General features: G+C 44.5%; 1 protein-coding gene across 4 annotated transcripts in view; it reads left to right on the forward strand.

The window, feature by feature from the left end:
• CNTN5 (contactin 5) overlaps window positions 1-24,430 on the forward strand; it is a 685,915-nt gene that overhangs the window by 534,840 nt on the left and 126,645 nt on the right. For all 4 annotated transcript variants that reach the window (XM_079973413.1, XM_079973412.1, XM_079973415.1 and 1 more), the window contains 3 exons: window positions 8,941-9,077; window positions 10,614-10,743; window positions 13,185-13,335. In XM_079973413.1, the coding sequence (XP_079829539.1) occupies window positions 8,941-9,077; window positions 10,614-10,743; window positions 13,185-13,335 (418 nt within the window). The remainder of the gene's footprint in view (window positions 1-8,940; window positions 9,078-10,613; window positions 10,744-13,184; window positions 13,336-24,430) is intronic.

Below are 24,430 nucleotides of genomic sequence, written 5' to 3' on the forward strand. Positions count from 1 at the left end.
AGTCCATGGGACTCTCAAGAGTCTCCTCCAGCACCATAATTCAAAAGCATCAATTTTTCAGCGATCAGCCTTCTTTATGGTCCAGCTCTCACTTCTATACATCACTACTGGGAAAACCCTAGCTTTTACTATACGGACCTTTGTTGGCAAGGTGATGTCTCTGCTTTTTAAGATGCTGTCTAGGCTTGTCATTGCTTTTCTCCCAAGAAGCAGGCGTCTTTTAATTTCGTGGCTGCTGTCACCATCTGCAGTGATCATGGAGCCCAAGAAAGTAAAATCTCTCACTGCCTCCATTTCTTCCCCTTCTATTTGCCAGGTGGTGATGGGCCCAGTGGCCATGATCTTCATTTTTTTGATGTTGAGTTTCAGACCATATTTTGCGCTCTCCTCTTTCACCCTCAATAAAAGGTTCCTTAATTCTTCCTCACTTTCTGCCATCAAGGTTGTGTCATCTGCATATCTGAGGTTGTTGATATTTCTTCCGGCATGTCATTTTAGTCGCTTGCAATTTGTCGGGAACTTGTTGCTGTTGCTCAGCCCAGCATTCTAGTTGATTTCATGGCCTGCTCAGGGTGCCCCTCAAAGTTTATGTCTCTGGGGAATCACTTCCACATTGACCTTTCTGCTGAGGAATGCCTGAGTGTGTCAGAAGAGCCTGGTTTAAAGACACACAACTCAGCTCAGGCAGGCTGCTGACCCATTTTGCTGGACCTCCCAATGGCCTCATCTGAACTGTGCACAGCCTAGAATGGCAGTAGCCAAAGTGGCGCTCTGGTCTAAACCACTGAGCCTTTTGGGCTTGCCAATCAGAAGGTCGGCGGTTCGAATCCCCATAACAGGGTGAGCTCCCATTGCTCTGTCCCAGCTCCTGCTAAGCTAGCAGTTCAAAAGCACGCCAGTGCAAGTAGATAAATAGGTACCACTGTGGCAGGAAGGTAAATGGTGTTTGCATGCACTCCGGCTTCCATCACGGTTTTCTGTTGCACCAGTTTAGTCCTGTTGGCCACATGACCCGGAAAGCTGTCTGTGGACAAACGCCAGCTCCCTCAGCCTGAAAGCAAGATGAGCACCTCAACCCCATAGTCGCCTTTGACTGGACTTAACCATCCGGGGTCCTTTACCTTTACTTTTCCCCTTGCCCTTCATATGTTACCAGACTATAACTCCCATCTTACCAGACCACTTGCTGGGGCTACAGTGGGGTGAAGCTGTCAATTTGGGGGGGGGGAGAGCAAAACAGAAAGAATTCAATTTTAAATTCAGTTCTCCACATTTACGAACCAACTTATAAATTATTATTTTTTTAAAATAAGAATATTTATTTGCTCTTTAGTTTGATTTTTCCCCCTAGGATACACATTTTGTGTGCATTTTTGCCTGCATATGCAAAGCACTCTTCCAGGATACTTTTTCTTTTATTTCTTTTCTTTTCTTTTCTTTTATGCATTTAGATGCATGTCTTGTACATATTATTTGGTTGGCGAGTTGCACTGCAGAATTCAAAAAAGTACAAATTTCAAAGGGTGGCTGTGTTCTAGTCCACATAGAATCATAGAGTTGGGACCACAAGGTTCATCTAGTCCAACCCCCTGAAATGCAGGAATCCTTTGCCCAACATGGGGCTGGAACCCACAACCCTGATATTAAGAGCCTCATGCTCTACCAACTGAGCTATCCAGATATTGTTTTGGATACTGTGAATTTGGGAAGTTTGTCTTTCAATGAGAACTGAGCTGAATTTCTCCTCTATCCCTAGCTGACGGTGATGGCAGTTGGAGTCTGTCCACCTTTGCAGGGCCATGGCCTTTCCATCACTGCCCTGCGTTGTGTCTTTGCAAATTCATCAATATATATATATGCTGAGAGAAAAGAAACATTAAACATGCATTTATATAATTTGAGGGGACTTTTATGTGTATATATGTGTGTATATATATATATATATATATATATATATATATATGGATGCGGTTGGCACTGTGGTCTAAACCACAGAGCCTAGAGCTTGCCGATCAGAAGGTCGACGGTTCGAATCCCCGCAATGAGGTGAGCTCCCGTTGCTCGGTCCCTGCTCCTGCCAACCTAGCAGTTCGAAAGCACGTCAAAGTGCAAGTAGATGAATAGGTACCGCTCCGACGGGAAGGTAAACGGCATTTCCATGCGCAGCTCTGGTTTGCCAGAAGCAGCTTAGTCATGCTGGCCACATGACCCAGAAGCTGTCTGCGGACAAATGCTGGCTCCCTCAGCCAGCAAAGCGAGATGAGCGCCACAACCCCAGAGTTGTCCGCGACTGGACCTAATGGTCAGGGGTACCTTTACCATATATATATATAAACCTACTATTAATGCAGAAACCATGGATTGGAATTATGGTTACAAGTATGAACCAGAAATAGATCCATCCATCCTCACTTCAAGGGAACTGCAGTAAGCGATCTTGAGATTAGCGAGGCATCAATCCAAATGGGGGGGGGAGTGCAATAACTTTATATAATTGTAATGTTCCTATTCAATCCCCCCCCCCCATGGACCAGAATGATTGCATTCATTCTTTGGCTGCAGATGCATAAATGAGAGTTGCAAGATCCTTATCTCCTAGAAATAAGAATTGTCAGGACATGTTTCTACTCATGCATGATTCTGAAACCTGGACTCGGGACAGTGTTTTGTGCAGGACTGCAGAACCAGGGGCACACTTTTGCTCTAAAGTACAGTCTCTGAATCCTTCTAAACTGTGTTATGTTGTATTACTTTAAACTGTGTGTTTCTGTATTATTATTATTTTAAATAGTACCAACAGCATTTTAGTAATTACATGCCAGCAAAACACTCCAGACCCGAACATCTTATCAGTGCAAGCTTAATGTTCTAATTAAAGTGAACAATTGGCTGACTTGGTTAGTCTCATTAATTTTTCCCTTCTCATAAATGGCCAACGATGCCCATTTATCACAAGGAGGGTCTTTGCTTGAGCTGCTTTCTGTTAGTCACATATAAAAATAGTTTAATTTTTGCAATTTGCCATAATTATGTTAACAATTGCTCTATTGTAGGAATCCTTTTCCCTTTCCATTATTTGCCTAGTATTATTTTCACCAAAAGTAAGGTAACATTGATCATCCCTCTTTGATAGTTTGACCCCGCTTGCTTGAATTACATTTTTTTAATGGACTTGACTATTGCAAATAAACTTTGATCATCCTCAACAATAGAATATCCTCTTCACTTCATCAGACAAACCTAAATGCTTTAAAGTGTTAACCAAGAGCATAGAGCACCAGAAATGCACATGCAATCTATCACTTTCCAGCAGTTTACTATTTGGAGGTAGCCTTCTCGTTCCATCCTAATTAAATTATTATTTTCTGAAGAAGCTCCTTGATAAAAAGGGTTGTAATTTAGTGGTTAGTGCTACTTTTTAAACTGATTTATTAATATGCATTCTTAGCTTTCTAAACATCAGCGGACCTAAGCAGCTTACCATAAATGTAAACATATACAGAGGAAATATTACAGTTAGACAAGGCAGTTAGTAAACAATGATAAATCATGTCCTTTCTCCCCTCTATTGTACATTTATTCTCATGCATATATACATAATGGGTTGCTTCACACATAACACCATGCCATGGTTTGTTTAACAAACAATCAGTTGTTTCACAGATGATGAAATAAACCATGGCTTGCATCTCCAAAGTTTGCTTTGCTTTGCTGCAACTGCTGCATCAAGCCTTTGTAGCTCTGTGAGCTTCTTGGGTGAGGGGGGCAAAAAAACCATGGTTAATGAAGGGTGCTTGGCTCACATCGTACTTAAACCAAGGGTCATAAGCAAAACAGCAAACCATGGTGAAAGTGTGTACACTTGTTGCTTTGCACAACTCGCCTATTGTGCACACAGATCAACTTGATGGCAAATCATTTTCTTCGTTGGAATTGTTATTTGCACTCAGAACATTTCAAGACTCTGAAATAATGATGTCCTACTTAATAAGCAGCCATTTTTAAAGGATAGCTTCTCTGCCCTTTCCCTACAAGTCATGGCAGTCATGCATATACAAAATTCAAAATGCGGAATGATTTGAAAGCATAAATTCATGCAAGCAGATATGTACCGCCTGCGCTGTAAATCGGATAATCCCTGGTTCAAATCTCTCCTTAGCCACTTGGTGGCCTTAGCAAAGCCATTCTCCCTCTGGCTTTAGTGCAACATATGGTTATTTTGACCCCAACCTTCTAGTGCTGATGTCAAAGTACAAGAAAAAAGCATAAAGATACAACAGAGCTGGGGGCATAAGTAAAACATTACCTTTTCAGTGGATATTTGCCCCCAGCCTTCCAAAGCAGGTTTTGAGGGTGGATCAGGGATTGCTTGGGGGGAGAAGCTGCGGTTTCCATTCTGCAGACAGACGTCTCTTGCAGTAGCAGGACAGGAAAGTTGAATACTGCCCAATATTTTTAAAGAGTTATTATTGTTTTTTGCCACATGCAGGCTCATAAAGGTTTAATCAATGCAACCAATTATTTAATGTAACAGAAAATAGGGGGAAATGCCCCTTTTAAAATGATGTCTGCCACATTGTGACAGCTGAGCAGATCTGTGTCTGGTCAGTGCCCAGACTGGAGACCCTTGGAAAGCCCTTGAAGGAGGAAAGACTGTACTTTTCCATGTATAACATGCCCCCTTTTGGGGGGGGCTCTAATTTCAGAAAATTGCCCAAAATTGTTGAGCGGTTTTTTTGTGGAAGATTGGAGCTGTTGAGCTTGGGGGGGGGGGATGCAGTAGATCACTAACCCAACAGTTGCAATCGCTCACCCCACTCGCCAGCAATCGCTCATGTCTGCTACAAGCGTCTGCCCGATCACCAACAGTGGAAGTAAATAGCAAGCAAAATTGCCGCTGCAGCAGCAGCCAATCCTCAGCAGCCCTTGACACAGCAACCAATCACACACCCATTTCCCACAGCCAATACAGTGGTACCTCTGGTTACGTACTTAATTCGTTCCGGAGGTCCGTTCTTAACCCGAAACTGTTCTTAACCTGAAGCACCACTTTAGCTAATGGAGCCTCCTGCTGCCACCGCGCCGCTGGAGCACAATTTCTGTTCTCATCCTGAAGCAAAGTTCCTAACCTGAGGTAATATTTCTGGGTTAGCAGAGTCTGTAACCTGAAGCGTATGTAACCTGAGGCGTATGTAACCCGAGGTACCACTGTACAAAGAAACCCTTGCCGCAGCCACCAATCACACGACAAATTGCCAATGACAGTCTGCAGCTCACAGCTGCAACCAATCACCCGTCAGCCACTATGTATAAGACGCCCCAGTTTTTAAACCTTATTTTTTAGTAAAAAACCAAACCAAAACAAAAAAACCCTGGTCTTACACACAGAAAAGTGCGGTAAATGCATTTAAAATATAGGCTTTTTTGTAAGTGCTCATTTTGCTGCTGTCAACAAGTCTGATGATGATGATGATGATGATGATGATGATGATAGAAAAAAGAAGAGAACTCTGAAGACATTTGGAGCCCTTGGGACCCTGTTGTTAAATAAATCAAAGAAAAGTTGGGAATTTCAGGGTCAGGAATCAATTTCAATAAAAGAATTAGTTCTACTTCCCAACAATCCATGGTCACTCTTTTAAGTTATCAAAAGTTGTTACTCCGTTGTTCTGACAGAACAATTGGTCAAGTATTCAGTTCACTCTGTGGGTTTGAGCTCCATGTTGGGCAAAAAGCTTCCTGCATTGCTGGGGGTTGGAATAAATGACCTTCGTGGTCCCTTCCAACTCTACAATTCTATGAATTACTGCAACCAGTTACTATTATTTTAAACCCAGGGCGATGTTTTCAAGCAGTGCTTCTGGGGTATTGACATGTAATCCCAGCCTTCATAATATTTTGGCATAATATGTGCTTGCATGGATGTCCAACCCTTGCCTTCAGATGCAGAACTAACAGCACAATCCTGTACAAGTTTCTTCAGAAGTCAATACCACTGAGTTCACTGGGACTTACTCCCAGCTAAGCACTCATATAACTGCAGCCTAAATGCCAGTTTGATGTCTATTCCTTGCAACCTTTATCCCCAGGAAGAACTGCCATGCCTTTCCTGCAGCTTCTTGGAACACTGATTGGTGACTGGTCAAATACCAAACAGATTATAAGATTTATTTTTTAAATTCTGTCCAGCACAAGGACTGCTATTAAAGCGCTTTATTGATTTTGTTCTGTCCAAAATAGATCCATCGCTGTGCTAACTCTCCATTGCTAACCAACCCTGCCAGATATATTATTCTGCATTCCTTGATGTCAAGGCCATTGACATCTGATACTCTGCGATGCCACACAGAAGAGATTTAAAAGCTTTCCTCTTCAGTGCATTGGATTAATGAGTTAAGCCTTATTAATTTGAGAAGGCTTTTTTTCTCTTTGGAAGTTGGCATCTGTAGCATAGCTAGTTATTAAGACCACAAGCCTACAACATCAGCTGCTGTTGCTCAACCATTGTGTTGACTGGGGGAATCGTATCCAGAGCTAGGCTGACAGGCAGCGTACTCTACAGAGCTAGGAATTCCCCAGACCACAAGAAGCTTTACACAGAAAATGAAAGGAGTAAAGGCCAGAGAATGGTATAAGCTCAGATAATGTTGTTGCACTAGCTCTGTGCAGACAATATTCCATGCAGAAATCAATTTATGCTGGGGCGCTCCCAACAACAAACGTTGATTCTTCCCTGTGAATGAATGATTGTTGCCAAAACTCATAATCACCTGGTATGGAATGTGAATTTGCTCAGTTAATTAATACTCAGGTACAGTATGAATCAAATGTTGCTTCCCTCAACGATTCTTCTACGGCTCGCGATGGAAAGTGAGAGTTGTGGTTCGAGGACCCGATCCCCCCCCCCAAAGTGGAATGAATACACAAGGACACGTGATATAAGGTTAATGGGCAAGAAAAGGCCACAACTTTATTGATTACAGCAAGTGAAAAGGTATTGGCTTAGGCATTGGATTATGTCAGCTGACTCCACCCCCTCAGAGAGGGGTGAGTCTGAAACAAGGGGGGTTTATTCACCAGTAGGTGGAGCTTGTTGATGCTAATCCAACTATAGGCTCTCCCCTGATGTCACCGAGGGTCGTGCCATGGCCTCCCGCCAAGCAGGCATCGGACAGAATACACGACCGCCAGATTCCATTAACGGAATACCCAAAAATTGAAGGCATAGGCGATGGCCACACCTAGCCCTTCGACACCATGACACATTATTCCAATGCCTAACCTACCCACCAATACCACAAAAGTTGTGACGATTGCTACGAGGTAGGCGAAAAAACCCCAAAGCCTAATGCCAAATGGAAAAATTCCTACCAGGCCCCCCGGACAACCAGGGCGACCAACCTAAGGTCCATAGTAAGGCCAAGGAAAACTAAGACCCTGAGCTCAAAGGGAGTGGAGGGTGGGTGAATTGCGACGGGACGACGAAGAGTGAGGCCGAGGAGGGGCTGGTGCCGCAGTATTAAGGCTGCTGTACACGCCCCCTCGGAGGCACCTGGTTGGGTGCCTGCCGATGGGCGTGGGCGCCAGCCAGGTGAGTGGGAGGCAGGGGGCTAACGCTCCCTGCTAGAGGCGGGGCTTGGGCTCCCGCCCACAACCACTCCCCTCTCTTCAGGAGGAGAGTCTTTTTCACACAAATCTGGGAGTACTCTGAAAACACGGCAGAAGCAGAGAGAGAGAGAGAGAGAGATGATTCTTAAAATGCTCATAATTGGTGTGTTTTTGTGTGTTTGGGGTCAAAGACAGCATTCTTCTGAATACCATAGGAGTCACAGAAGAGGAGATTTCTGTTGCATCCAGCTCCCTCTTGTGGGCTTCCCATGGGCACCTTGCTGGCCATTGTAAGAACAGAGTGTTGGACTCTTTTTTTTTACAAACTTGGTGGATCATCAGGGGGATGCTGTGCATCTTGATTTCAGTAAGGCTTTTGATAAACTCCCCCATAATCTTATTGTGAAGAAGTAGTTAATATGTGGGCTGGATGAGGTAACTGTTAGGTGCATTTGCAGCTGCACCCAAAGAATGTTCACTAATGGTTCCTCATCATCCTGGGGAGGAAAGCGACAATTGGGGTGCCATAGGGTTCTGTCCTGGAACCGTTGTTCTTCAATGTCTTTATAAATGACTTGGATAAAGGAATTGAGGGGATGCTCATCCAATTTGTAGATGACACCAAACTGGGAGGGGGTAGCCAATGCTGCTGAAGACAGAATCGGGATTCAAGATGACCTTAACAGATTGGATAATGGACCCAAACAGGGATAATACTGGAAGGTAGTTTTCTCACCCCTACAGAAGTAGAGTGTCCCGATCAAGGCAAGTAATCGATTCTGCCTTGGTCAGACCACATCTGGAATACTGTTTCTGGTTCTGGGTGCCACAAGTTAAGAAGGATGTTGACAAGCTGAAACGTGTGCAAAGGAGGGCAACCAAGATGATCAAGCATCTGGAAGCCAAGCCTTATGAGGAAAGTTTGAAGGAGCTGGGTAACTTAATAAGATCAATACACCACTTAATCAACAAAAATATTCTAAGCAGCTTACATGAAGCAATATAAAATATGCAGAAGAAAATGCTGATAAAATCAAACTTTGAAAACAAGGGGTTGTATCCAACCCTCCGGAACTGATTTTGGGGGTGCAGGGTAATGGAGGAAGAGGAGGGGGACAGGAGGGGAAGAAGAAACTTTACTTTATGCGCAGAAGTGTGTTGTACCAGTGGAACTGCAGCACTGGATATGACCCATATAGATGTAACATTTATCAAAATGCAAAGGCAGCAGTTTAAAAACAAATGTACACAATGGCATTTCATGTCTTCATAGACTTAGCTATAGTTCCAGCAGTCTCAAGCACTGTGATCCTGTTCTGTTATTTTTGGCAGCATACCCACATTGGGTGGAGAGGCTTAATGATACCCAGCTAGACAGTGGAGATCAGCTCCGATGGGAATGCAAAGCTACTGGAAAGCCAAGACCCACCTATCGATGGCTGAAAAATGGAACACCTCTCTGGCCAGAGGTAAGTGTGCAGTTAGTTTGGCTTTGCTTTCTGAGCACATTCCTTTCAGGGTCAGGGTTTGTGTTGTGCTTACCTTGCTTTTGAGGCAGGTGTTTCATTGAACAAATGATTCAACAAATGATTCAACAAATCATTGAACCACTGGTCTGCAGCCCTCTGGGAAGGGGTGGAGGGAAATCCAGTTCAGTCTGCATTTATAAGTGAACCTTCCTGATTTGTACTTTCCAAAATACTATAGGAACTGAAACATAGCTTGGCCATCTTTCAAAATTCACTCCTCTCTGAATTTTGCACTGCAATTCTCCAGATGTCTGATGTTTACAAAAATGCTCATATACATTATACACCTGCATACATAACGTGTGTATTTAAATGCACATATTAGTGAAAATAGCATAGAAAAATGAATTGTATTTTGGGAAATTGCGTACAAAAATACAGTGGTGCCTCGCAAGACGAAATTAATCCGTTCCGTGAGGCTCTTCGTATAGCGGTTTTTTCATTTTGCGAAGCAAGCCCATTGACAGCTTAGCAGATTAGCGCTATTAGCGGTTTAGCGGCTTTTAGCGATCAGCTGTTAAGCGGCTTATCAGCGGAACAGCTGATAAGCGGTTTAGCAGCTTAGGAAAAGGGGGGGGAAAGGGGGAAAAACCCGCAGGAACTCGCAAGACATTTCGTCTTGTGAAGCAAGCCCATAGGGAAATTTGTTTTGCGAAGCGCCTCCAAAACGGAAAACCCTTTCGTCTAGCGGGTTTTCCGTCTTGCGAGGCGTTCGTCTTGCGGGGCACCACTGTATGCATATTGGGAGCAATTCACACCCAAATCCTGATGAGGACATAAAAAAGAAGGGGGGAAATGATGTTGAAATGTAGAGAACTGAACCTAAGATTGACAAAATGAAAAATTGAAACTGACAGATTCTGGCATCCATATGTCTGGGTTGCCTGTGCTTCATTTGAATCCCCAGGAATGCTGACTCCCTCTGTGAAGCTTTTTCAGATCAGGAGGTTCAAGCAGCCAGGGAGGCTGGTGAATGCTGTGGAAATGCTGTAAAAGTAGGGCAAGGTACAAATCCTGCACCCACTGAAATTCTCCAGAAATTCTGAAGAATCCTCTAAGGACAAAGCAGGAAAACAGAAGCCTTTTTCACAGGGGAAGAAAACTGACAGCTCTGTACTAAGATCTTCAATCTCAAATAAGCCAGGTCTGAAGCATAATAGACTGCAGGCAGCAGTGAGTCAGCCAGTTAAAATTGTGATATTTCATGCAGCCATCGGGTTCTGATCACACTTCAGCTGAAAGATAATCCCAGACCATAACCATTATGTGCACTTTTCAGCGTCTAAAATATTTCAGCACTGTCATGAAGGGTGAAGCAAAAGGACAGCCACCACAATTAAATTCAGGAAGCTACTTTTGTGCGTGTTCACTTATATGAACCTGCCCCCCTCTTCCTATATTCTGTAAAGCTGAAAACCCAACAAATCTTCCTGGTTTTGTTTGCTTTTGTAGAATTATTTTCCTGTTTCATTGCAGAGCAGGATTGAGATGGTTAATGGTGTACTGCTGATCCACAGTGTCAATCAGTCTGATGCTGGAATGTACCAGTGCGTAGCCGAAAACAAGCACGGAGCCGTTTACACCAGCGCCGAGTTGAGGATTTTGGGTGTGTACTTAAGAAGGTTGCTCTGTTTACATTTTATTATTAAGAATACGCTGCTGGGATAGGGGGACAGTTGGGCAGGGGAGGGCCGTAGGTCAGTGATAGAGCACCTGCCTTGCTTGCAGAAGGTAACAAGTTTGATCTCTGGCATCTCCAGGCAAAGAGAGACACCTGTCTGAAACCCTGGCAAGTGTCAGGGACTGGACAGAGGAGGAATGGGGGTGGCCGCCTCCCCAGCCTGACCCTTCCAGAGAAGAAGGAGACAGTTCAGAATTACAGTGGTACCTCAGGTTAAGTACTTAATTCGTTCCGGAGGTCCGTTCTTAACCTGAAACTGTTCTTAACCTGAAGCACCACTTTAGCTAATGGGGCCTCCTGCTGCCGCTGGCCACTGGAGCACAATTTCTGTTCTCATCCTTAAGCAAAGTTCTTAACCTGAAGCACTAATTCTGGGTTAGCGGAGTCTGTAACCTGAAGCGTATGTAACCTGAAGCATATGTAACCCGAGGTACCACTGTACAACAGGGGTTTGAGGGAGGTCACAGCTCAGGAAGATGAGGGGGAAAGTTGGGAAATAATGGGAGAGGAGGAGCAGGCAGAGCTGGAGCAGCAGCTGGCTGACACTTTGTCACTAGAAATAATAGTAATAATACAATGGTACCTCGGAGCTGGACCTCAATGTCTGGGCAGAACAATGGGGGTGGAGACACTCCTTCAGGTATACTAGGCCGAGGCCATTTAGGGCTTTAAAGGTCAACATCAACACTTTGAATTGTGCTCGGAAACATACTGGGAGCCAATGTAGGTCTTTCAGGACCGGTGTTATATGGTCTCAGCAGCCGCTCCCAGTCACCAGCCTAGCTGCCACATTCTGGATTAGTTGTAGTTTCTGGGTCACCTTCAAAGCATTCCAGACCCTCCATCTCCCAGAACCTGGTGAGCCTTAGAAGTAGGAGAGCAAAGAACTCGGAGACAGATGGCCCTAAGTGGCAACCATAAGGGTGATGGTGCTGTTGATGAATTAGAAAGTGGGAGATAAGCAGGGTGGAGATTTACTCAGGACAACACCATTTTCCCAAGAGGCTGCATTTCCAAGCCTCTCTCTGTGTGAATATTGAATAAAAAGCAGTTGGTAAGGACTTTTCCTTGTCTTATCTGTCCCTGGCAACCTGCTGTGGGTTTTGGTTCCTCTGCCGCCTGACAGCGAGTCACTGCCAGTCAATAAGCTGAACTAGAGGGACCATTGATCTGACTCCTGTGTTTGTGGGACAATCTACCTAGCCTCACACAGTAGTGTAGCATGGGCAGGTCCACAGGGGTGGTTGCCCTGGGTGCCAAAACTCTTAGGGATGCAAAATTTCAAAAGAAAAAGGAAGTAGTAATAACAAGTGAAAAATTAGTGTGCCCTCCCAATCACACAGAAAATTTCCCAATGTTCACATGGGCGGACTGAGGAGTGGATTTGGGCTATGGCTGGTTGGTAGGGTGCCCTCTGCACAGGCTTTAGAAAGATGCCCACTCCTGACCAATTCCCCGTCCCACTCCCCACTGTGCTTGATGCTCACAGGGCACCATGGCTGCCACTCAAGTAGGTCACCAGATTGTTGCTTCTTCGTTCCAGCCTATCAGCATGAGGTGCTAAGGAACTCTGCCCCACCCCACACCCCCTGCTGTTGGTGGCATCCGTGACAATGTGGAATGGAAGGACAAGTGGGTTATCAATCAATGGAGAGAGTTGAGCTAAGGGGGCGGTGCCAAGGGAGAATGAGTGTTCTCTCCCCCCCCCCCCCCAGTATCTCTGCAAAGGGAAGCTGATCCTGACACAATAGAGCAGTGATAGCCAAACTTGGCCCTCCAGCTATTTTGGGACTACAGTTCCCATCATCCCTGACCACTGGTCCTGTTAGCTAACGATGATGTGAGTTGTAGTCCAAAAACAGCTGGAGGGCCAAGTTTGGCCATCACTGCTGTAGAGGAAGCTGCTGGGTCTCTGGGGGCACAATACTTGCCATGCACTGGCAATCCACGCTACACCACTGGTCCCACTGAAATGATGGCAGATTTGCCCGTAATAAATCAAGAGAACCTGGGTCACCAGCCTTAGCAGAGCACATTATAAGGCAGATGTGAGGAATCTCTGCCCCTCCAGATGCTACTTATCTATAACTCTGGGTGCCCATCTGAGCTGGGTCCTCAGTATAGCATCAGGCCAGTCGAGGGTGTGTGTGTTGCTATTGTCCCTCAAAATCTCTTGATGGGCTCTGGCACTATGCCAGAGAAACAGACTGAGGGAGATTTTAATAGCTTAATCCCTTTTAACCACTACAGGATAGGGAAGTGAGGAAAAGAGGGGGAGAGAAAATGAGAGCATATTGGCATGCAACATCTGTGAATTAATTAATTGAAATACTAAGCTAAGAGACTGAAATATTTCCTTTCAACAGCTTTGGCTCCAACTTTCCCCCCAAGCCAACTGAAGAAAACAATCATTATAACCAGGGGCCAGGAAGTTGCCGTCGAGTGCAAACCACAAGCCTCCCCCAAACCCGCCATCTCATGGAAGAAAGGAGACAAAGCAGTGAGAGAGAATAAAAGGTCAGATGTCGGTTCATTATTTTTTGCCTTTGACTGAATGAATGCCTGCGAGAAAGAGATAACAGCCAAGCGCCTTTGATCGACAATCGCCGGCTTTAAATGCTCCGCATAAATGCTGAGAATGTGCGACGCTTTGTTATTTTTTATTAACGCATTTTAATGTATATTTTAATTCCTGGAAATGGAAGCTGTTTTGTGAAGAAGAGCAGGATATTAGTTAGTCTTTTCAAAGGATAGGTTTTGGCATGAGAGAAGGTGTTCAGAAAATGAATGTCAGAAGCACCCCACACAAAAGGGGGCAGTAGGACTGCACACTGCACGCACCCCGCTCTGCCCCGATCCAGGGCCCTGCCTGCCTCTCTTTCTTCCCAGCTGATGTCCCACCCCATGACAGCCCTGGATTGCTCTGTGTGGCCTCACCCAACCTGGAACCATCTGAGGCTGTCACAACATGAATTGGTAGAAGCCTAGATTGCTCCCAAATTGGCACGATTCAGTTTGAGATTCATGCTTCAGCTGAATGGAGTGCACAGGCCTATATGATAGTGATCCACAGCACACACTAGTGCCGTGTTTCTCCTCAGCTCCTTGTGGACTCCTCCTTGCTCTCTCCTTTCCTTTCCCCCCAACAATTCCGGCTTCCCCCATCCCTGCTTAACTTTATAATAACCCCTTGTCTCCATTGTGCCTCTTCCATCCTGTTTCATAAGTAGACAAACACACACACACATGTGTTAAACAGGGTTGTGTTATCACCCCAACTCTATTATTTTCGTTGCTATGATCCTACGCATTGTCGAAGGGAAACTCCCCACCAGGGTAGAAATCATATATTGAACAGATGGAAAGCTCTTTAATTTGAGTAGGCTGAAAGCAAAGAGTAAGGATGCCACAACTTCAGTATGCTGATGACAACGAAGTGTGTGCACACTCAAAGGATGACCTCCAAGCTATTCTAAATATGTTCACAGAAGCTTACGAAAAGCTTGGCCTATTGGTCAACATCCAAAAAACCAAAGTACTGCACCAACAAGCACAAAGCAAGCCCTCCGCTGTGCCAAAAAACCAACTCAATAGTATAACGTTGGAAAGTGTCAATCACTTCTACTACCTGGGCTGACACTGATGCCAAAATCTAGCATCACCTGAGCTCTGTGAGTGCAGCTTTCTCCCAATTGAAGTCAGAGTGTTTGAGGACAGGGACTTTTGCAGGGAAACCAAAATGCATGTTTACAAAGCTATTGTACTACCAACCTTACTGTATGCTTGTGAAACATGGACCACTTATAAACACCATCTCCAACTCCTTGAAAGATTCCATCAGTAGTGTCTCCGAAAATTTTTACATATCACTTGGGAAGACAGGCAAACTAATGCCAGTGTACCAGAAGATAACCAGTGCTGAAGCAATGATTCTTCAACTTCATTGACTGGTCATGTTGTTTGGATGCCTGATTATCATCTTCCAAAGCAACTACTCTATTCAGAACTTAAAAATGGAAAGCGTAATGCTGGTGGTCAACAACAGAGGTTTAAAGACTCTCTTTAAAAATGTAGTATAAACACCAACAACGGGGAAACGCTGACCTGCGAGCGCTCCAATTGTAGAACAGCCTTTATCAAAGGTGTCATGGACTTTGAAGACACTCAAACTCAGGACGAAAGGGAGAAACGTGCTAAGAGGAAGGCATGCTTGGCAAACCCTCACCATGATCAACTCCCACCCAGAAACCTATGTCCCCACTGTGGAAGGACATGTGGATCCAGAATTGGCCTCCACAGTCACTTGTGGACTCACTGTTAATACTGTGTTCATGGAAGACAATCTTACTCGGCTATAAGTGATCGCCAAAGAAGAAGAAAGAAGAAGCCTCTTTCATCCTGCTTCATAAGTAGACACACACACACACGGGAGAGGGGAGAAATTCAGTTCAGTTCACATTTAGATGCCAACTTCCCTAATCCACACTTTCTGAAACAATACACAAATCAAAACACAGCCACGTCCCTCAAAACTGACACTTCTCCAGATTTTGCAATGCGGTTCACCAGCCAAGTAATGTGTACAAAAATACATACACTGGGGGTAAAGGATGCACATAAATGCATATATTAGTAAAGATAACATATAAAAATGCATTACACTATAGGACAGTGCCATGCAAAAAAATGTGTATATTAGGCAAAATTGAATTAAAAAGGAGTCATGTGAAAAAGGAGTCATTGAAAGAAGCTGAAATTGACAGATTCACCTAGTCCTACCCTTCACACTCTCTCACACAAACACACTTCCAATTCTCTCCTTCTGGTCACTTCTTCCAGTCTCTCCATTCTCTCAGGTTTGCCAATTATCTTCTTCCCACCTGAGTTCTATCTTACCTTACTCTTCTCAGTTTTGCTTCACAATTTCACAGCCCTTCAAGCTTCACAGTTTGTTCTGTGCCCCTGCAGGCTATCCCATGCCCAGTGCTCTTGACAGTCTCCTGAGAAAATAAGAGACTAAGGCAATAGGGGTGGACTAACTGCGGGGAAGGGACGCAGGTGGCGCTGTGGGTTAAAGCCTCAGCGCCTAGGGCTTGCCGATCGAAAGGTCGGCGGTTCGAATCCCTGCGGCGGGGTGCACTCCCGCTGCTCGGTCCCAGCGCCTGCCAACCTAGCAGTTCGAAAGCACCTCCGGGTGCAAGTAGATAAATAGGGACCGCTTACCAGCGGGAAGGTAAACGGCGTTTCCGTGTGCGGCTCTGGCTCGCCAGAGCAGCGATGTCACGCTGGCCACGTGACCCGGAAGTGTCTCCGGACAGCGCTGGCCCCTGGCCTCTTAAGTGAGATGGGCACACAACCCCAGAGTCTGTCAAGACTGGCCCGTACGGGTCAGGTATTCTGCTTTTGTTTATTTAAAACTGGGGGTCTTAAAATATGCAACTCCCCATCCCTTCATGCATGTGTACATGCCTGGAGTCTGAAGTGGTACAGTCCAAAGAGAACTCTGCCATGTGATTTGGGCAAACATGCCGCTCAACACTTTGTGGTCTAGGAATATCCAAGTCAGAAAATGAAGGTAAGTTTATAACTGGAATTAAACAAGATGACATTCAAAGCTTGACACATGGCACTATCAATTACCAAGAGATACACAAGAGAAGAAAGTGTGTTGTTTCTGCTCTCAGAGTCAGGAGAGATCCATGATGAATGAATTCCTCTTGGCCCTGCAGGTGAAGCTCTTCTCGATGTTAGTGGTCACTTCATTACCTCAAGTGGTTTTCAGCGTGACCACTAATTCCAATAGTACTTGAATGTGATTTGTCATTACTTGATTCTCCTTTACTCATAATTTTGAGAGGTGTCCTTAAGATGGATATATTACCGTACACTTGTCTTTTTGATGTACCCATTGATTGAGCCTAGACAAATCACGTAGGTGGCAATTTCCTGTAGTGGACAGAGATGCTAGCACAAACTCTGTTTCTATTTTAGTGTTGTTCTGGAGAAGAGCTGTTCCCATCCACAGCCACACGGTGTAGCTGATGATGGAGGATCTCTTCTCCAGCTCTTCCTGGTATTCTGGAGCTGTCATAGTGCTGCTTTGGCATTCCCCCTGCTGGAAATGCTCCTGAAAATCCCAGCAGAGAAAATAAATGTTGGTTGCACATATCAGTAAGATCTAGTGACTAGCACTTGAAGGTGACGTCGATTTCAGTTGTGTTCATGGAAGTGCATTTTTGAAAAGGAAGTGTTTGGTCATCAGGTCGTTCTGTGTTTGCTGCCAACTTCCTTCCTGTTTTTAAGGTGAGCTTTTATCCTCTAGAACAGCCTTTCTCAACCTGTGAATCCCCAGATGTTGTTGAACTACAACTCCCATCACCCCTAGCTAGCAAGGCCAGAGCTCAGGGATGTTGGGAGTTGTAGTCCAATAATATCTGGGGACCCACAGGTTGAGAACCACTGCTCTAGAATCTAAATAATTGGTTTTTAGTCTTTCCACCTTCATGTCTGCTATGGAACCACTGTGCTTTTAGAACATTCTGGAGAGTGTCCTAGGATGAACGTGAAGTTAATGTTGGACATCACCACTGCTCCATGTGAACTCAAGGTAGACTCTAGAACACAGCCAACTCGATCCTGCCTCTGGATATGCATTACTGGGAAAGATCAGTAGTGGTCGGCTGTCTTATTTGCCAAGGAAGCTTGTCCACTAATTCTGTATTTTCTTTTGAGTAACTTCTGATTTCTCCTGTTTATTTTTTAATTTATAAGTCTGGTAAAACCTACTTATCCACAGGTAAAATTCCATGGAACCTTGAGGTTCTCTGAAACCCCAATTTGAAGGCAATTGGTTTTTTTTTAAAAAAAAATTATCTACTCCACACAGTATTTGGTGAGCTACAATAATTAACTATAAGAGGGGAAAACACAAAGCTTTGCACTTCTCCCTCTCTCTAACGCACACACACAATTTTTCTCATTACTGGGCTTTCATGCCTGCTCATTATTACCATTACATGACCATTAATTATACTTAAAATAAAACCATCCCAAACCACTCTAGCAAAGAAAAATCCTATTAAGACTCTATTATTACTTACTTTGCTCCCTCTGGAAGAGAAAACGTGTTTTAATTGTCTGCTTTTAGCTAAGAAAAAGCTAATTTCAAGAAGATGGTGTCTTTTATATAAAAACGTAAATGGGTTTGCTTTAGTTTGTTAGCCTTTTCTGAATGTCAATGACAGTATCACTCCAGAATTGTTTACATTTCAAGATTTGTGTTTTAATTGTGTGGTTGCAAACTGATTTCCAGCTGATGGTTACAAGCCAATTTCCAGCATTCAAACATTTGGCCAGATAGTGGCTGAGTCCGCAAACACAAATGACCCCAGAGTTGTCAATTACTTTCTCCTTTTGCAGTTTCTCTGCACTAAATTCACAGAGTGAGTTAGCTTTAAACCACTTTGCTATTTTAGACACACTGTAGGCGATGGGCACTTGGTACATGTTAAAAATCACTGGAAATAAAACATGTGGGGGGAGAAGAAACCCCAGCACCTCTCTGCGGAAAGCTTGGGGGAGTGCATGTGATCGTGGCATACTGATTCCCGGAGTAAGTAGGTTGATCTGTGATTGGGAAGAACTGCTAGAGAGTATCCATTTACCTGGGTTTATGGTATGTCTTAGTTCCATACATTGCAAAATGATGAACCGTTTGGCATTACAGTGGTACCTCTAGTTACAAACTTAATTTGTTCCGGAGGTCTGTTCTTAACCTGAAACTGTTCTTAACTAGAGGCGTGCTTTTCCTAATGGGGCCTCTTGCTACCGCTGCGCTGGTGGCACACGATTTCCGTTCTCCTCCTAGGAGTTTTCAACTAAAGGTAACTCTTCCAGGTTCACGGAGTTTGTAACCTGAAGCGTTTTAACTCGAGGTACCACTGTATAGTGGTACCTCGGGTTACAGACGCTTCAGGTTACAGACGCTTCAGGTTACAGATTCCACTAACCCAGAAATAGTATCTCGGGTTAAGAACTCTGCTTCAGGATGAGAACAGCAGCAGCAGTGGGAGGCCCCCATTAGCTAAAGTGGTACCTCAGGTTAAGAACAGTTTCAGGTTAAGAACAGACCTCCAGAACGAATTAAGGTACCACTGTGCTGGCTAATTCCTACATTCCTTCAGTATATCACAAACTGGGATGGGGTGGTGTTCTTTCGCAAATCCCATGTCATGGACTCAGAGCCAGGGAATCAGTGGTAAGATGATGGTGAGTGGTCAGGGGGAGAAGGAACAGGCTGGGAGGAGGAGGTGCCAGAAGCTGAAGAGGTAACAGGGTTTAGTGAGCAGGAAGACTCCAAGGCTGAAGGAGAGGCTAGAGAAGAGAATGGCCATGGGGAAATGATGAGACAGGCTGCTGAAGAATCCAGAGGGTCTCCCCCTCCTGCTACAACCAGCTTCCCTCCCCGCTGGTCTCCTAGAACAAGCAGAGAAATGAAAAGAGCAGCACAGAGATTGGTTGGACATAGGAGCAGTTTCCAACTGCTTGGGAAAGACCCTGGAGAGGAGCAGCCTTTGAGAGTGATGGGAATCATTGGAGCAAGACCTACTGGGAAGAATTGTTGGGATCACGAGACCTGTGCTGCTTTGGTTTCTTTGAAAAAGGAATTAACTTCACTGACAGACATTTTCTCTTGCTGACTCGAGCTCCTGACATCACAGTGGGGAAGCACACTTTGAAATTTTCACATGGGAATGTAAGGGACAAGATGGTTGTCTGATTCTGCAGTTACATCCTTCTGCATTGGTGTGGAGAGCAAAAAGCTACAGGGGAGTCATGTGCAAGATGATGCGAGAGCCACATCCTCAGGCCAGGAAGGCATTGAAGGGGATGCTGAGGGCTCCTTCAGTTTCTCTTGCGCTGATGTTCACACCCATCTGTAGGAGACATGACAGCTGAGAGTCACATCAGGAAAACGGCACAGGAGAAGAGATTAAACACTGCACTCCAGCACTACAGCTCACATTTGATTTCCTCCACCCTTGTAATTGTATTTGGCTTCCTTTAAAAATCCAATCACATATCTCCTACCATCTGATCTAGTTGCAAATTAAGTGCCTTTCCTTAAAAAAAAAAATAATCTTTGGTCTGTGCCATTAATCACATAACACGAACATACTTTCTCCTGCTTGGCATATTATTCATTTATTTCTTACATGTTTATTCCACCCTTTCGCCAAGCATGTGTGCTTCTCTCATCCTGTCCATTTGTCTTCAGGATAACATTTTGAGATGATTTAGGTGGGGAGCCAGTGAGTTTCATAGCTGAGTAGAAATTCAAGTTCATCTCTTCCTGGTCCAAGTCAAGTACTTTGTCCACTACACTGGTGCTCTTAGATTTCAGTGATGTTCAAAGTGTGTTGCATGCATTCCCCCCCCCCTTTTCTTTACTTTTTTTTTTTTAGTAATCCTTAGAATAAATCCGGCAAAGTAGGAAAACATTCTCACTCCTCATGTTATAGAATGGGAGGGGTGGCTGCGACCATCACTAAATTTATTGATTGATTAGGATTACGAGCTCACACTTGTAGGGCCAAATTAGATTTTAGTTATTTTATAATTAAATCCCTATCACACCTATACACCAAGGAAATCAAGGTGGCATATGCGCTTTTCCTCTCTCTCCACTTTATTTATTATCACAACAACCCCATGAGGTAGGCTAAGCTGAGAGGCAGTGACTGGCCCAAGGTCACAGAGCAAGGTTTGTTTCTGAGTTGATTTGAACCCTTGGCTCCCAGGTCCTAGTCCACTAACCACTACACCACACTGTGAGGTGTGTAAGCTGCATTTTCACTTTTAGTTAAATAATAATAATAATAATAATAATAATAAATAATAATAATAATAATAATGATTTTTTATTTGTACTCCGCCCATCTGGCTGGGTTTCCCCAGCCGCTCTGAGCGGCTTCCATAAAAACCAAAAAGACACTAAAATATCACAGATTAAAAACTTCCCTGAAAGTTAAAGTTGCATTGAGACTGTTGGTTGTTATTGTTGTTTTAGTACAAAGCATCTGATTAATTGAAATAATAATAGCAGCAGCAGCAGCCTTGGGAAGGCAATTCCTACCCAGTGGCGTCGCAAGGTGGGGGTGGGGGGGGCAGTTCACCCCGGGTTCCAGGTCGGGGGTGACAAGAAGGCAGGGTGCTTGCCCTGCCGCCCTGACCCAGGCACGTCAGTGCGAGCAGCCATCACGCCACCGCAGCCACATTGTGGAGGATCCTCTCTTCACGGCTGCAGCCATGAGCGTGGATCCTCCCACCGTCCGTATGGTTCTCGGGCAGCACCGACAGCAAACCACTACATACAACACATGTGTGGTGTCGCACGTATGCGTTGTGCATAGCGGTTTGCCACCAGCACCGCTGGAGCACCATACGGACAGTGATGGGATCCCTTCACCACTGGCAGGAGCCGCTTACGGCAAGCCGGGGGGGGGGCCCTCCCTGCCTGCCTTGCCGTAAGCGGCTCCTGCTGCCAGGGAGGGAGAGAGGGAGATGGACGGGAGCCATGGCTCCCGAGAGGACAAGCTGCGCAGCTTTGCCAGCGCCCGGCAAAGCAGCCTAGCTCCCCCCTTCCCCCAGCAGCTCAGGGTACTTGAAAATCATGGAGGTGGGGGTACAGAGGCATAGGAAGGGGGCAGACCACCCAAGGTGTCATTGCTGAGGGGGTGACATTCGGTGTCCGCCTGTGACTCCCAAGCCCACCCCAAACTGTCGATGTGGGGGGGGGGACAAAAAAATCTTCACACCGGGTACCACCTGGGCTTGCTACACCTCTGTTCCTACCCCAAATGGTGCCCATATTGTTTAGGGGATGTTTCCCCTAAAGTTTCTAGTCACACAGGACAGGTGTAATTTCTTTTCTGAGTGACTGGAGAGGGGGAAATGAAGCCTTCTCTTTCTGCATGCAGAAACCTTTCCTCCTCTGTAATTTAATTAACAGCGATCAAAAAATGTGACTACCTACTACCCAGTAAGTGTAATGTGTAGTTTTGCCTTCAGACATTATATTGCACCAGCTCCCATGCTGACATTAAGACTAATCTCCATGGCTCAAAAAAGCAAAGTGTGAAATAATGTGTAAAGGATCCTTTAGGCACCACTCTAATGCACTCTCTTACCATTTTAATTACTTTTTAAAATATGTTCTATTCAACCATTGAACACTGCTAATAATCACCCAGACTAACCCCTGTTTCCAAGAATTTCCATTATTTTCTCTCTTTTGCCTTTGGTACTAAATACCAGGCATCAACTAGTCCTGCCATGTGCTTTTTCAAAGTAGATTGTGCAGTGTTATTCATAATCTCGCAGTGCAGCACGGCCTCCATCCATGCCTTTGCCCTGTTAGATTATGTGGTCCATTGTGTGTGCCTTTGCATCCCAAGCAAATTCGAGGTTCAGCTACCTATGGCGCTTTTGCCACAATGGTGAGGGGAAAACAGCTACCCAATTTTCTCTGTGTGCAGAAAAGCAATGCAAAAGCCATCATTTTCTTAAAGGCTATTCTTTGGTGGAGACTCCCTGGGCTACTGCTTCTGGCTTCATTTCCCCCCAAATTAAAAACAAAATGACATCTAAAATATGCCAGAATGTAAACGTCTGAGGACACACGACCAATTGATTCTCTAGTTCCCCATGTGGTGGTTCCGTAGTCATAATGCAGAAGAGAGGCGGTTTTCAGAGAGCATATTATAGAGGAAAAGCGTGGGAATTAGTATAATATAATTTTTTTAAATAATAGTAATAATCATATTCCAGGGCAAATTGTGTAGTTGCTGCCTCCCCACCCTCTCTTTGCATAAATCACAGGCTACTTTGGCTGTGGCTGTTCATTATGGGGATTTGGAGATTTGGATATAAATCAGAAACAATAACAACTTTGACTTCATCATAAAAGCAAATGTCAAAATCATCCATTTTTTAAAAAAACAATGATTTTTCTTTCAATAGTATGCAATTGTATCAATCGACTGTATTGCCAATTCTGAACCTAATTTGGGAGGAATATTCTCAATGTAATTAGAGCACATCCAATTGTGTTCAGGCCACTTGCCAGATTTGTAGCAAATACTGTCATCACTAGTAAGCCTGCCAGAAGCCTGCTCTAAGTGGGACCTCACTGGATGACAACTTTCCAATGGGGGTCAAAACAAATACAATACCGTGTTACACAGATGCAATAGTTACAACATATAGAGCGCAACAGGCTGAATGGTAATTTTTGTAACAAATTTCTTTACTGGTTACTTCCAAACATAGGAGTCAAGTCCAGGATGTACACCATATACAATCCTTAAAACAGGCATGTCCGTTTCGGGTTGGTTTAATCCAGCCACTGTGGCAGTTTATTTCCTGGGGTAAAAGCCTAAAAAACCCCTCAACAACTCCAACCCTAAAAGAAGCCCAACGACTTCAATCCTAAAAAAAGGTCAACAACTTTGGTCGGCCCCCACAGCCCTTCACTTCATCAAAACTTTGAAAAAAGTTTGGACACCACTGCCTGAAGGTATATAACCTATTTAATTAAATCCACTGCAGATATATTTCTTCCTTTCTTAATACATTCTTGTGTTACGCAGTCCTCTAATGTGATTAAGGAACAGTCCCTAGAATGTCACGGACAATACAGCTGATGAGGTTGGCTAGTATAGGTAGCAGACACAGGTGGGTTGGTCCAGGCAGCTGGGTCGGCCTGTATGTTAGGAAGTAACCAGTAAATAGATTTGTTACAAATATTACCATTCAGCCTGTTGCACTATATGTTGTAATTTTCTAATGGGAGCAGTGTTGGGATTTTGACTACATGCCATTCTGTGCAGCTTCACACAAAGCAATTAGAAGTTGGCCAAAAGCCAAGGATGACTGAGCAAAGGAGTTATTCTGAGACCTTGGATACAACTCTACCATTGATTGAGGTCTCACACAGGCATGATGACTTATGACCTTACTGACTGGATAGTTTGTTAGTCAGTGTGGTGAGTCGTTTGGAGTTTGTTAAGAGAGAGCTAGTTAAAATCTGTTTCTGTTCTTGTATATAGTAACTTGTAGAGTCTGCTGTAAACATCTAAGTAACCAAGTTACCAGTAGCAGTGTCTTGTTCCTGCTTCGTCCATCCTGCCTGCAACTGATTGCTTTCTGGAACTCTGCGTATGCTCTGCTAAGGTCTGGCTAAGGTCCTGCAACAGGTCCAAGTTGCGAAACACCAATAAGTAGATCACTGCTCTTACCCCAGGTGCTGTCCTTGGATGTAGGCGTAAAATACATCTGATGTGGTATCATGGATGTTTTAGTTGTGGTATCCGTCATGGATGCTTTAGCTGAGATTCCTACATTGTAGGGGGTTGGACTAGATGATCCTTGGTGCGCCTTCTACAACTCCGTGATTCTATGATCAACCAGCTCTTAGCTTCCTCTGCCTTCATAAACAGCAGCAAATGAAGTAGAGTCTGAATGGAGAAAAGTACAAAAAGATGACCTTACATCTCATATTGTGCATTATTACCCGAGACAGGAGGGTAAGATGGAGGGCTGGTGTTTTTAG

The sequence above is a fragment of the Podarcis cretensis genome (genome assembly GCF_951804945.1).
Source record: "Podarcis cretensis genome assembly, chromosome: 4".
NCBI lineage: Eukaryota > Metazoa > Chordata > Lepidosauria > Squamata > Lacertidae > Podarcis > Podarcis cretensis.